Below are 14,532 nucleotides of genomic sequence, written 5' to 3'. Positions count from 1 at the left end.
ACCAGAAGAGTAGTATCAAAAAGCAGCTGCACATAAAATAAGCACTTCTGTCAGAACTCGTCAGTTTCATCTACTGCTGAACAGGTAAAGTAAGCTTTCCTGCAGGCAGTCACTTTCAAGATTCAAGATGTTTTATTGGCCATATACAACAAGTGTGTTGGAATGCCTACTCGTTCAGCTGTACCCAGTAACAGTGGAGGAAAAAGAAATAACAAACAGACATGGACAATACATTTAGACAATAGACATTATAACACACCCAAGACAGGACATAGTGCAAACAGTGCAGTACCTTAAAGTGCAGGTGCTAATTTGAGCTGTTTATGATGCGGACTGCCCTGGGGAAAAAAATGTTTTTGAATCTATTGGTCAGTGTTCTGACACTGCGATACCTCCTACCAGAACCCAGGGGTGAAACCAGATCGTGGCCAGTTTAGGTCCCAGTTTCTGTGAGACACCCCCAGACTGTCCTGATTTGAGTATCCTGTGGGACGGGTGGTGACTCGAGTTTGGCAGCAGAGCAGCTGTGTGCTGGGCTGATTCCTTACCTTGGCCTCGGTCTGGCTCAGAGCCCTCAAGCCCAGAACAGACACACTGACGGTCACACGCAGCTGGAGATCCGCAAACACTATCAGACCGATATCCAGTCCCTGCAAAAGCATCTGGAGACAAAGCGAAGGAGACCGTGAGTGAAGCTGAGGCCAGCCTCACACTGTGAGCTGCAGGTGAGGCTCTCCAGGCCTGCTTCTGGTGGGCCCTGCTGTAGCTCAGCCCCAGTTCTGCTCCTGGATACCCAGGGCGTCGGTGAGGTTTCCAGGGGTCTTCGAAGCAGCAACTCCTGAAGAGCTGGAAGAAGCTGTAAAACTGGTCCAATTAAGCCAATATTGAGCTAATTGAGGTCACTGAAAGTCCAGCTGGACTGAAATCCTGCAGACACACAGGAGTGGGGACCCTGGTCACAGGCTTTCATTCCTGCTGAGCTCTTAGTGTATCGATGGAGCCGTTTGCTGAGCTGATCAGCTGAGACTCCAAGTTAGCTCTTCGATCGAACATCTACAGCCCTTTAAGCACCTGAAAAGGGGAGTAAAACACCAAACGGAAGAACAAAGACAGACAGAGAGAAGCAGCGAAAGGGAGGTGGATTTTGTCCTGATCGGTTTTGGGGACCAGATTCTGGCTGAGAAACTTGATCGTTTGTTATATCAATGTTGTAAGAGAGCTTGCAGTTCCGTTATTTTAGGAAACTCTGATTATGGAAACATCTGTCCATTTTCACTTTATCCAAATTAGGGTCACAGGGAGCTTGAACCTGTCCCAGCAAGCAAGACGCTTGTCAGGATACACCCTGGACAGGACACTAGTCCACTGCAGGGCAGACTCACACAAACACAAACACAGACACGCACACTGGTGGTAGATTTCAGGAGGAACAAGGTCAAACCTACTCCTGTCTACATCCATGGGAGTGGCGTGGAGATGGTGGACTCGTACAAGTACCTGGGATGATAGACTGGAATGGTCTAAAAACATCCAGGCCCTCTATAAGAAGGGCCAGAGCCGACTTTACTTCTTGAGGAGGCTCAGGTCCTTCAATGTACCATTTTTTGTGCAATATATGCCAGGTACCCGTGCAATACATTTATATTAATATCTATATTTACATCTATAATTATATTCATATATGTGTTCATATATGTTTTATATGATTTGTCTGGGTCCTGTTCTGTTCTAGTTTGTTCTTTGTGTGTCCGCACTGTGAGTAACTCTTTTAGTGCACCTTCACTGTACTGATTGTATTGTACGTATTGTATTATTATTATTGTATCATTCGTTACACTGTGGCTGTGTAAAGCTGCTGTTGCACTGCAATTTCCCTCATGGGATCAATAAAGTATCTATCAATCACACGCTCAAACACACTCACAAACACACACACTCAAACACACTCACAGACACACACAAACACAGACACGGACACACACACACTCAAACACACACTCACAGACACACACACGCTCAAACACATAATCACAGACACACACACTCTCACACACACTCACAGACACACAGAGACACGCACACACTCAAACATGTCACAGAGAATGACCCTACCTGTACATTTTAGGACTGTGGGGGGGTGGGGGGTGGGAATGGACCACCTTGAGGAAACCCACACAAACACTGGGAGAACATGCAAACTCCACACAGACCACAGCTCCAGAGTTGAACCCAGGGCCCCAGCACTGTGAGGCAACAAAGCTGTATTTAATTTAAAATCATTTCAGCATTTTGAACAGTAAAGGTGAATATACATCCACACCCACGCACACAGTACTCACTTGTATCTCTATCCAGGGAGCTGTGCTGCAGACAGTATTTACAGTCTTTCCTCACAGCTAACGAGACATGAGACACATTAATGTTTAGTGCACATGCCAGAAACAGATTAATGTCAATGATGAGCTCTTGAAACATCAATCTGAGCTATCTGGGATCAGATTTAGTGACAATCCAATGTGTTTTATACAACCAAACTGACCTAATCATTGAATTAACAGCTCAAATTCCAGGGCTGTTTGACACGGGTCCGAGAGAGGAAACACTCTGGTGGAGAAGCTGTCCTCACCTCCAGATATAATGAACATCCTCAGCTGAGACATCAAGCTGAGACACTGGCTGTGTGGGTGTGGAAACTCTCACTGGCACTGATTGCAAGGGTGGGCGCGTTCCCCTTGGTGCCCCTGTTTGGCTGCTGTGTGTCTCTCAGGCTGGTCTCCAGTCCCTGGTGGCAGCACTGGGCCCCACCCTTCCTGTGAAGCGCTTGCTGAAAATGTGAGGCAGCTGAAAAGAGCTCTTCCCATTCACACGATTCTTATCATTTGTGCACCAATAACACACAGAGGGACAGGAGCTGTGCTGCACCAGATTCTTCCAGGAGGAAAACACTCAGCCAAGGTATTGTACCGGTCAGAGGGACTGAACTGCTCGCCCTGCTAGTTCCGTCATTCTCACCAGGATCTACTCCTGGGGACTGCTCACCCACACGCTGCCTGACACTCTTCCACTGGGGCTGGGGGTCCTAACAATGTCAATGTAGTTTACAGGCATGTTCTTGCAGGTGAGAACCCCTCCATCACCTCATGCATCAGGTCACCTGTGTCTTAAGCAAGACATCCCAGTGATTCTCTCAACGTTAGCATGCCAGTCCAGATTTAAGAGACGAGTGCCTGAGGTTCAATCTGGAGCTGATACAGGACTGTGCCAGGATTTACTGATCTGAGTAGATCTCACAGATCTCGATTTACCGATCTGGCCTCACTTGTGAGTTTCGGCTCAGTGCTGTAGGGGTTCAGGCAAAGACCTTCAAGCTTGTGGTGGTGGAACGTCTGTTCCAGTGTGGGCTGACCATGAAAGACCTGCTTTGATATGACTGGAGACATAAGACTTCAAATCAGCTTTCTAGATGAAGTGAAAAACAACTGAGCCGCCTTGCAGTGAATGGAACCTTTCTGAGCTGCTGTACATATCAGAAAGCACTCTGGATCCTTCTGGATTCTCTCAGAGGTTGACAGCTCAGGGGCTTCATTTTGTGTTGAACACTGTTGAAGAAAAGTTTAGAAATTGTAGAAGAAATGTCTTCACACAGGTTAGGTGTGGTCAAGCAGAGTCCTTTATTCATGTGCATGGGGAGAATATAACCATGCAGATCTGAGAGCAGCCTCTCACACAGATCTGTGAGTAACCTCTCCACCGAGATGATAAATGCTATGAGTTTTATTCAGCAGATTCACACAGGAAAGCGCATTCTAAGTTTCCATATTAGGAGTTGTTTTATCTCTTCAAACACTCACATTCTTCTTAAGCAGCAATTTTACCTTGTATACAGACAAAAGGAAGTATATTGTAACGCTTACGGCTGACAAGCACTGTGTGTAAGAGCCGGCGTACCAGAGCGGGTGACGTCACCGCCCTTCCCTGTGATAGCAGGACCACAGCTACTGGGCTGTGGAGAGATCTCTCTCTAGCTCACGGGGCTAGGTCACTGCAGAGAGACGCGGAAGTCCCGGGTTCGAGCCTTTACAATATAAATAAAAGGTGTAAATGAGCTAGACATTCTGCTATTGTAGCATTAATATCAAAAAGTCAAATAATATGCTTGCAATTGTTCTTTCATACTGTTGCTGGGTAAAAGGCATTTTTCAAAGCCAACTAGTCACTATCTTTTAAACTTTAGAAAAGGTAAATGCTAAAATTCTTCCTCAATGCAGAGTTAGCCTTCTCCACAGCCTTCTCATAATGACCTGATTCTATACCTGATTTCAAATCACAGTGATTGATTGCACACGGGGTAATAAACTGCCTACCATTTATTTTAATTATGGTGCTCGTTTTCCAATAAAACCAAAAAAATAATCAATGAACAAAACATCTGATTCAGCATAATCATGTCCGATTTAATAAAGTTTATGAAGTGTTAACATCAATAGAGATGAGGCAAGAATATTTCAAATAGGATCCTGAACAGTGCTCCCAGGAGAAACAAATACAATTCAAATCTCCCTGAATGGGACAAGCCTTTCACTACAAACATGAATTGCCGGCGTGTTAAAAATGGAAAGGAAGATACAGGAGTCTCTCAAGAAACTGTCCCAGTACATGGAAATGTTATTGTTGGAGTGTGGAACAAGCTGCCCAACAGTGGCGTCTTTCAGGAAACAGCTGGACATGACTCACCAGTCAGGACAGGAGTGAGTTCTTTACACAAAGTATTGTAGGAGTGTGGAACAAGCTACCCAGCCATGTTACTGAAACCTCTTTTAAGGAAAGGAAGGATGCTGAACTGAGGTGTATCTGACAAGCATTTTCACTGGCGCCTGTGTTATCACTGTGTGAATAATTAATCTCAAATATTCCTACTGTACTATTGTTTATCATTCAGGCCCCGCCCCCTGCTGATCGCGGCTTCTGATTGGCTGAGTCGCAGCTCCGCGCGCTCGGCGTCTCCGCCTCCTCCGGCTCGCGGCTGCCCGCTCCGCTGAGGGCGCGAGAGGAGCGCAGCCGTTATTTGTGAGCGGCTGTGTGTCGGAGGAGCGATCGTCTCCCTGCGGCTGATCCCTGTGGAGGCGTGTGGGGCTCCTGAGGCGCGGCTCTCTCTGCCTCCTGTCACTGCGGAGAAGAGCCGAGGGCAGACCTGCAGCCCCGCTCCGCGACGGGTCTCTGCTGCTCCCGGCCGCAGGTATTTCCAGCAGCAGTGTGTCAGTCTCACACACTGACAGCGAAGCTCTCAAGAGAGGTTTTGCCTTCAGACTCAGCGAGTCCGGGTTGCAGCGGCGATGGGCTTCAGTTCCCGCAAAGCACTCTGGGAGAGTTTGCTCCGGCCCGCAGCAGTGACGTCACGGAGGAAGGAGCGTTCCGGCGTGTCTGCTCCTGAGAGGGTGTGCTGGCTCTCCTGAAGCGTGTGGAGTGGGGATTGATAACACACACAGTGAGAAGGAGGGGGCACAGTCAGGGAAAGTGATCTTCTTCCTCTATTAGGTAATGTCATGTCATTCAAATGCAGTGACAGCTGTCTTGTGCTTCCTCTCTTGGGTTGCTGTGGATTCAAGAGAATAATCTCTCTTCTCTTGTTGAGGTGGTCCTGTCATGCTGTAGTGTGAGAGAATCGTTGTCAGTCCTCATAGCTGTGCAGTAATTTCAGCTGCCCAGTGTGGTGTGTGGGTGTGTTTGCTCATTCTGCTGTGGACCTGATTGCCTCCCCTGTGTGTCTGCAGCTGCTCTCCAACACACTGAGCGCAGTGGTGGATGAGGTGTGAGCCTGTAGGCTCACTCAGGACACAGTCAGAGTGCTCTGCCCTCTCAGCTCCACCTCTGAGGAGAAGGTGAGTCTCACAGAAGGCTGAGCTACATGAGAAGCTGGGACTTTTACTCTCTAAAAGTCTTATTCCTCACCTAGTGTTGTGACGTAGTGGCATAGCAGGTGTGTCTGTAATTTGCTGTGTATTAGATGTTGTAAGGTGTGTGTCTGTTCAGGCTAGGTTCATACGTGTGTGCTGTTGTGTTGATGTGAGCTGTGAGCAGTGTTTGATTGTGCAGTAGAGGGGAGAGCCCCTTCAGGGTTCTGCGCTCTGTGCTCTGCTTCAGTGTGTCGTCTCCACAGCTAGGGATGCTCCCATCAGGCTGTTGAGGGCTGATTCCCTGTCATTAGAATCGGAGGCTTTTTTCTGTTAAAATCATTACAATAAGCCCTGTACACGCCTCATGTCCCATGGCTAAGTGTTACCCTGGTTATTTTTTCCAATAATAAAATAAACAAGACCACAGGAATAAATTGTTTATTTTTTATTAACACAGTGAAATGTAGTGGGCTTATTGTTCAATTATCATAAAATAATTTAACTTGACTAAAATAAGTAAAACAATGACTTAAAATAAAGACTTTTTACTCATCAAACGTGCACACAAAACCTTTATAAATATTACATACTGTATACATTTGGCACATATATAGCAATAACAAAAAAACAGCTAAAACAACATTAAAGGCTTGTCTTAACCACAACCCATAATTCTAATAAAATAAATAAAATGTTCAATAAGATGTTTAACAAGCAGATTGCAAACGACTACAACCAAAAGGAAACAAGTCAGAATAATTTGGCTCTTTAGCTACTGAGCCTCTTGTTTACTAATCATCGAGGGCAGATTCTTGTTTATGAAGAGGAGCAGCTGTGCGTGTGTTGAAGGCAATACAGTATGTTCCTCTTCTCATGCAAAATGTGAGCTGCTGTACTGAATAGACGCTCGCTGTCCACACTCATACAAGGAGCGCCAAGGCAGACCTGAGCTGCTTCAGCCAAGGCAGGGAAACGGCTTGGATTGCTCTTCCAGAAAGCCATTGGCTCTGCGCTTCTTGGGATGAGTTGCTGACTGAGGTGGAGATTAATCTCTGATGCTGTTGAGTCATTCCTGTCCCGACCATCGGTTTTATCTTCATTCAGAATCTCCTCACATGTCGCCTGCAGAGATCCTGCCCGTAGTTCTTTCGGCTGTCTTGCAGTGCCTGCTGTAAGGCTCCAGTGTTTTAAGTGTTGCCGTTATTGATGGCTGAGCGAGAGTCGGTTTGCGAGTCGCTGCAGCTCTTGCACTTGCTAATTGTTCACACTCTGCGTATTCTTTTTGGTGTTGAGTTCTCAAATCTCTGATGAGGTTCATGGTGTTGAACGTTTTAGCTGGTGATCCCCCACGAGTGACTTCTTTTGCACATGTATTGCAAACTGCAAATTTTTCGTCTTTTGTAGAAGTGTGGAAAAACTGCCAGACCGGCGAGGACATGTTGCTACTGTATGTTCAGGTAATGTCGGAAATGTAGTCATTGCAAAATTGTTTCAGTTTAGAAAACACCAATCGAGTCATTTGGAGTGAAAATTGGCTGATATCTATCGGCGGCCGATCGATTGGAGCATCCCTGTCCACGGCTAACATGTCCTCTCAGTGCAGCTGTACAGAGCAGCCTCCTGAGCTCAGTGCTCACTGTCCTCTTCTCCGGTGTCACAGGCCTTCCTGTACCAGTGTGTCGGTGCGGCTGCCCAGCACCTCTCTCAGCAGGAGACTGTGAAACAAGCGCTTCAGGACAGTGTGAAAGAAGCAGGGTTTGAGAATCCTGTGCAGAGAGAGGTGAGGTGATCTGTTCCCACTCCTCACACAGACTCAGGACTTCTACTGCTGTTGACGACAGCCATGAAAACTGTAATCTCAGCGATTCCTTTCTACACGACAGATGGACAGACGGTGAGCAAGTATGAGGACAGATGGCCAGATTTTCAAAGCACTTTTCCCTAGAGAAGCATTTTCCACCTTCTTCAGAAAGTCACTGACTGTAGAGATATGTCATCCTAGAAACGGACAACATATGAATGGAAAGTAAACGTTAAACCAGTGTTCTAACTGCTTTATCCAGTGCAGGTCATGTACTGCCTGAGCCTATCCCAGCAAGCAACAGCACAAGGCGGGGTACACCCCGGGCGGGACGCTAGTCCTTCACAGGGCACACAGACACTCACACCAGGCTATTGTTACCACAGGCCAGTTAACCTACCAGTATGTCGCTGGACTGTGGGAGTAAACTGGAGCACCTGGAGGAAACCCAGGGAGAACACGCAAACTCCACACAGCAATCAACCCAGGACTTGAGCTAAACTAGTTTTACTGGTCATTTGACCACAAGAGAGGAAGGAAATTTAAAGATCACAGTTAAGGTTTTGTGTTTAAATTTGTTATTAAGAACAGAAGAGCTCATAGTGTGAGCCTCACAACTGCTTTCTGCAGACTTGACTAACCTGCTGGTACATTCTGTAAGGTGTGTGCAACCAGGATTTATTTCAGTGAGTTTTACACTCCTTGCAGGGCCTGCCTGGGCTGTCAGTGAGTGAGCTGCTGTGTGTCCCCCTGCAGGAGCCCAGTGTCAGACTGAGCCTGTGCCGCAGTGTGGGCATGATGGCACAGGCAGTGCGCAGCGCCAGTCCCTCCGGAGCTCCCAGCTTCCCTGCCAAGGCCGAGCTCCTGGCGACAATGATGGTCAGTGTGTCTGACGCAGCCGCCTGTCTGCTGTTTTCCCACACGGATGCTCTGACAGTCCTTACTGTCAGTAGAAATCAGAGGGGAGAGAGGTGCCCTCGCTCTCTTCCTCGCTGCAGCTGCACACAGTCTCTGGACTCTCAGCTGTGCCTGTAGATGAGCACAGGCCCTGCCCTGGTGTCTTTTGATGGAGGGAAGTGGGGTTTACATTTCTCTCCCATCTCTTCACAGGCGTTTGTTAAAAAGCAGCCCAGTGATGCCCTGAGCCGAGCTGTCTGTCTGCAGGCCCTGCGCGCCTGTTCCACACTGAGCTACTGTTTCCTGATGAAACTGCCTTCACTGCTTCCATTTCTTCACAATTACATTTTTAAGTGTGCTTGAGGCAGATGGGCATTATGTTTGATGCAATAAGATAGATAGATTAGACTTTATTGATCCTGAATGGAAAATGATGTGTTACAGCAGACCAAGAGAAGCAAAACAAAAACAGACATTAGGTGGACGAGAAATTAGTTATAAATAAATATAAAAAAAATAAATAAAAATAAATACATAGGTGTGTGCAAAATATGATTATAGTCACTGTAAAAACAATAAAATATGTGCAAAATGTGCATAGGTATATACAGATTGAGTGTCCAAAAAGTACAATGGAGCAACATGCTGTCCATAGACGAGCAAATGAAGGGCTAACAGTCCTAGCCTAGGGCAGCGTTATACACCCTGACAGCCGCCGAGAGGAAAGACCTGCGGAAATGTTCCCTTGAACACCGTAGCTGGAGCAGTCTGTTGCTAAAAGTGCTCTGCTGCCCAGTAACAGTCCCATGAAGCGGATGAGAGGCGTTGTTCATGATGGCTGTGAGCTTGGTCAGCATTCTCCTCTCAGCCACCAGCTCCAGGGTGACATCCCCAACACAGAGCCAGCCTTCTTGATGAGTTTATTGAGCCTATTTGCATCTCTTGTCATGATGCTGCTACCCCACCATACAACAGCGTAGAAGATGGCCGCTGCCACCACTGATTCATAAAAAACGTGTAACAGTGTTCCACACACACCAAAGGACCTGAGAGTCAGCTCTGGCCTTTCTTGTACAGGGCGTCAGTGTTACCAGACTACTCCAGCTTATTATCCAGGTGTACCCCTAAGTACTTGTAGGACTGCACCCCTTCTATGGCCTCACCCTGGATGGAAACAGGGTTCAGCAGAGACTTATTCCTCGAAAGTCCAGGACCATTTCTTTGGTCTTGCTGGTGTTTAGCTGGAGATGGTTAAGATGACACCACTCCACAAAGTTGGTAATCAAGCTCCTATATTCCTCCTCCCTACCCTCTCTAATACACCCCACAATTGCAGAGTCATCTGAAAACTTCTGCAGATGACATGCCTCAGAGTTGTACCTGAAGTCAGAGGTGTAAAAGGTGAACAGGAATGGAGCAAGGACAGTCCCTTGTGGAGCCCCAGTACTGCTAACAATCTGTTCGGACACACAGCTCTGTAGCCGTACATACTGTGGCCTGCAGGTCAGATAGTCTATAATCCAGGACACCAGGGGAGTGTCCACCTAAGACGCCCTTAGCTTGTCTCTCAGTAAAGGTGGATGGATGGTGTTAAAGGCACTGGAGAAGTCAGAGAACATAACTCTCACAAAGCTCCCCGTCTTCTCCACTTCAATAAGTGCCATTTCCTAACATCAATATGTGGTGCATCAACTGCAGTATTCCTAAGTCTAAAACAATACATTCAAAATATATGATGTGATGTATTTTCAGACCTTTATAATGGCTTCTATAGGACAGGCCTGTGGTCATGCTTTTTCTAAAAGAGCTATAGTGACAGGTTGTATAGTTCCATCTGTTTACATCATGATGAGTCTTGAGGAAGAGCTGCTAACAGTGTCCTGTTGTTCCTTGTCCCACTGTAGCTGCAGCCCAGAGCTCCCTGCAGTGCAGAGCACCTGACTCGTGTGCTTGTGAAAGATGTGCTGCCACTGCCTCTGCAGGATCCCAGAGGCCCTGAGCTCCAGGTAGGACTGCTAGACTCAGCCGCTGGTGTTGGGTACAGGCGGCAGACGGTGTCTTAAGAATAGCTGCTCTTGCATTGTGGAACCTGTGAAAATTCACAATGGCTGTACATCCTTTGGCAGAGCACAATCCCTGACACGTGTGCTGTATCCTTTTCTTAAAAATGACTGATTTCCAAGGTTTGGAAAAGGAGACATTAATTTGGACAACATATGGAAATCTTAGTATCAGAATAATACTGACCCAGTGAAGTTCACTGCACACAAATGTATTTTTTGTTAAACAGAAATACACTGGTGCTGATCTCCTCTGTGTTTCCGAAATCATCCTCCTGAAAAACGCCGGGTTGTTACTCATGTTGGTCTGAGACAGCAGTTGGCTGGGTGTCAGAAAGTGGCTCAGCCAGTCAAGCTGAAATCTACCTGTGTCAAGATAACAGAAGGAGACAGAGTTCATTTCCAATTTGTGATTTCAGTTACATTGCAGTTCATCTGTATGTAATATTTAAATGATTGATTAAAGATTTGCCATTTGTGCCTGATCACACACACGTGAACACAGTCCCTGCAGCTCACCTTCACAAACAGAGTGTGATGAGACTGTCAGCAGGGGAGAGCTCTCATGATGGTGTAATAATTCCATCCAGTCCTCAGTGTTGTCTGTTGGGTTGAGCTAATATGGACGTGATTTGGACTCATGAACAATAAGTCTTCACAACAGACTTGTCTTTTAAATTCGACAGTTCATTGCAGAGCATCAATGTCGATAAGCAGGGAAGCATAAAAACAGAATTACAGAACCAAACTAAGCTTGACAGTGACACATTGATGACAGAAAGGGTGCAAACGATATTTATAGTTACAGTCAAACCTCAATCCTGCTGGGCAAGCTGATCAGAATTCTCCAGATAAGGTTTATAAAAATGTTGGAAAAAATAATACTACCTAACAGAAAAATATTATAATTAACCAGATATTTTTTTTTTGCTAGAAATAATTTGAGTAATCTAGTTTCTGGGAAAATATATTTATCCACAGCTAAAAAATATGAGTAAATTAGAAAAATGTTAACAATGTAAAATACAGACTAGCTATTGCTGTATTCTAGCTTTAGTCATCAGTTCAATATATCTGAGGAACAAAAGCAGCACAAACACTACTTTCTGTGGCACAAATCACATTGTTAATACAGCTCATCATACTGGAACTCAGCGTTAAAAGAAATTCACACTCTGTTCACAGGTAGGGCTGTGATTCCTTGTGACTGGAGCGTTTTTTTACTGTGTAGGCTACTCGGAGTGCTTGTAATAAGGAAAGTGGTGTCTGAAGTGTGTGAATCGTTACTTTCAGTAACTGGCACCTCCTCAAACAGAAATGACTTAGACAAAAGCTGTCCTATATTCAATTTCAATTCAATTTAATTTATTTTTATATAGCGCCTTTCACAACAAGGTTGCCCCAAGGCACTTAACAAAGCTGTGTGACAACACATGACGTTACTGCAGGGTGCGAATGATATCTTGGCATCAGGGGGAGCTCACCCCTGGTTTGGGGGGGGACGCATCACGTGTGAAAGGCCAGTCAGCTAGCGCATACAAAGTGAGCACTGGATTATATAGTTATAGTTTAACAGGAGTTACTCTTACCTTACAATAGAAGTGTCCACAGAGGTCTGGGCTCAGCTGTCTGTGGTGTCCGTCCTGTTGCCCATGAAGTGGACGAGCGGTGGCCTGCTTTACTCCAAGATGATACAAGAGGCAGGGATCGAATCTCTCCAAAGGAGGTCCATTCAGATCAACAAAAAGAAGAGAGGAGAGGCGTCGTTTTCTCTTAGTGTCACTCAGGGCAGAGAACCCCCGCTTGCAGTCGGCTGAGGTGGTGAGGCACGTCCGGCCTGCTGTGGAGTTTTCCCAGCGTCTGTCCTGATGCTTTGCCTTGTAATTTCCAGTTGCGGAATTCCTCCACTGCCTCTCTGATGGGTTCGCCCAGTGCTTTAGCAAGCGCGCCAACTTCACCGTAAAGAATTAAGACATCATGATCCTGTGGACAGAAGCCCTTATCCAGCGGTTTCAGCATCTGAACTAATTCAGAATCAGAGTCGCTTTGTAAGGCTACTGATCACAGACTGATAGAACTGGAGCCGGTTTATTTTTCCTGTGCTCTCTGAGATGTCAACATCTTTAAACACGCCCAGTGATGAGCGCTGCTCGGCCTTCACTGCGGATTGACCGCCGGTGTCTTTCCTGGCTGTCAAGATATCGAAGGTCTGTTAAATGTGGCAACTGGAGTCCACCAGAGATGTGTCTGTGTTTTGGAGTTTCAGGGAGAGGCCCAGCAGCTCACGGAGAGTGTCTTTCATAGATGCCAAATCAGCAACAGATGAGGAGTTAGTGAGGTGTTTGTGTAGTCCCTTGTGTTTCTGTCTCTCAGTGGCACTGCGTGATGCATCCTCCCTTGCTTGCTGTTTTAAAATGGTGTGCTAATGCAGGGAAATATTTCCATACTGCTTTTACAGTATTAAAACTGCTTGCCACCCATCTAATATTCAAAATCTGGCCAGTTTTCATAATCTGCACATTTATATCGAGTATCCGAGCGTTCTTAGTCGATTGGTGATAAAGTGAATATAGTTTTGCGATAAAGAATTCGAAATGGTTACATCCAGCCACTTCTTTGAGAGCGTCTTGTACTGCCAGTTCATGGCGATGTGCCAGACAGTGTATGGACTGCACTTTAGGAAAGTCACGCTTTAGTCTAGCAGTCAGTCCAGAGGATTTACCATTGAGCACTGCAGCCCCGTCAGTGGCTATGCTGATGAGATATTTCTTCAAGAACTCATCATCCAAACCCACGTTACTAAGGCTCCCTCTCAGGCAACTGTAGATTGATTCCGTGTCTGTGCCATCCGTCAGCTCTGTGATGTCTAAAAATACATTGTCCACATCCCCTTTCCCACTCTCACCGCATCTCATGTATACGATGAGGTGAGCACGCCCGTGCACTGTGCTTTCATCAATAGTGAGGCTGTTTTGTGACTTAAGTTCTTTTATACTCGACACAAGCTTGTTCTGCATTTGCTTTGCAATATGACATATAATTTCAGCACAGGAATGGTCTGACTTATGTACAGGGCCTACTTTGGCACCATTAAGCTCGGGTTACATTATTGAAGGAGTGAACTTTTTATAAGTTAATCTTTCCTTGGACACCATATAGGCAGATCTGAATGAAACTGCGGTTTCTTGAATTAAATTTGCTTTAATTTCAAGTACCTTGTTTGGGAGAATTTCTTTTTGCTTCGTCTCTTCAATATCAACGGCCCTTTTATGTGATAAGCTACAGTATCACCGTGTTTATATATTTTTTTCCACAGCTGGTTCTGCAAAGGCCTACTTACATCTCCATGAATCCACTCCTCAGATAAATGCATGCCAAGTGCTTTTTCTGACAGCAGGAGACTCTTTGCATCTCTGCATGCTGTGCATCCCAAGTTTCTTTTCTAAACGAAAAGCCATGGGTTGCGTTTTTTCCACTCTGTCCACTGCTGACTGGTCCAGTTAGCCGGGAGATTGGTGGCGACTGGGGTCACAGAGGGATCAGCCTCTTCCTCTGGGGAGCTGGCACTGTTGGTGGACGTATTCGGAGGGGCAGGCCAGGCAGGCAAGTCAGCAGCTAAACTGTCTGACGAGCAACCGCTAGCAGCAACAGTCAGATCACGCAGTTTGGGTTTTTTTGTGAACCCAAGATTAGCCCGTCAAGTTCCCTGTTTTCTCTTGGGCGTTATCGACGTTTTTCAGTTTTCATCGTTTTAGCTTGTCCATTTGTCACGTGTAAAGGAACGTTGCCTACTTTTGTAACAGCACCACCATGACTTGATCGGTATTGTATTAAATTACTTAGAAATTTCTATGGCAGCAACACGCTCAGAACAGAAACG

General features: G+C 46.1%; 1 protein-coding gene and 1 pseudogene across 3 annotated transcripts; one reads left to right on the top strand and one right to left on the bottom strand.

Annotated features, from left to right (window-relative positions):
• Positions 1-5,010: 5,010 nt before the first annotated feature.
• Positions 5,011-9,011, top strand: LOC138225276 (maestro heat-like repeat-containing protein family member 1). Of its 3 annotated transcripts, XR_011183817.1 has the most exons (5): positions 5,011-5,535; positions 5,772-5,879; positions 7,555-7,674; positions 8,404-8,574; positions 8,806-9,010. XR_011183817.1 is itself a non-coding variant. In XM_069184932.1 (4 exons), exons 1-4 carry the CDS (start codon positions 7,331-7,333, stop codon positions 8,953-8,955), a joined length of 414 nt encoding a protein of 137 aa, XP_069041033.1. In that variant the 5' UTR covers positions 7,225-7,330; the 3' UTR covers positions 8,956-9,011. The 3 variants fall into 3 exon arrangements, 2 of the variants coding, with proteins under 2 accessions (XP_069041033.1, XP_069041032.1); XM_069184932.1 differs by lacking the exons at positions 5,011-5,535; positions 5,772-5,879 and adding an exon at positions 7,225-7,351 and having other exon boundaries at positions 8,452-8,574; positions 8,806-9,011; XM_069184931.1 differs by lacking the exons at positions 5,011-5,535; positions 5,772-5,879 and adding an exon at positions 7,225-7,351 and having other exon boundaries at positions 8,806-9,009.
• A 676-nt stretch (positions 9,012-9,687) lies between these two features.
• Positions 9,688-14,328, bottom strand: LOC138225406 (E3 SUMO-protein ligase KIAA1586-like; annotated as a pseudogene).
• Positions 14,329-14,532: the final 204 nt, after the last annotated feature.

Source organism: Lepisosteus oculatus, chromosome 27, assembly GCF_040954835.1.
Source record: "Lepisosteus oculatus isolate fLepOcu1 chromosome 27, fLepOcu1.hap2, whole genome shotgun sequence".
Taxonomy (NCBI): Eukaryota; Metazoa; Chordata; class Actinopteri; order Semionotiformes; family Lepisosteidae; genus Lepisosteus; species Lepisosteus oculatus.
This window is presented reverse-complemented; position numbering and strand designations above follow the sequence as displayed.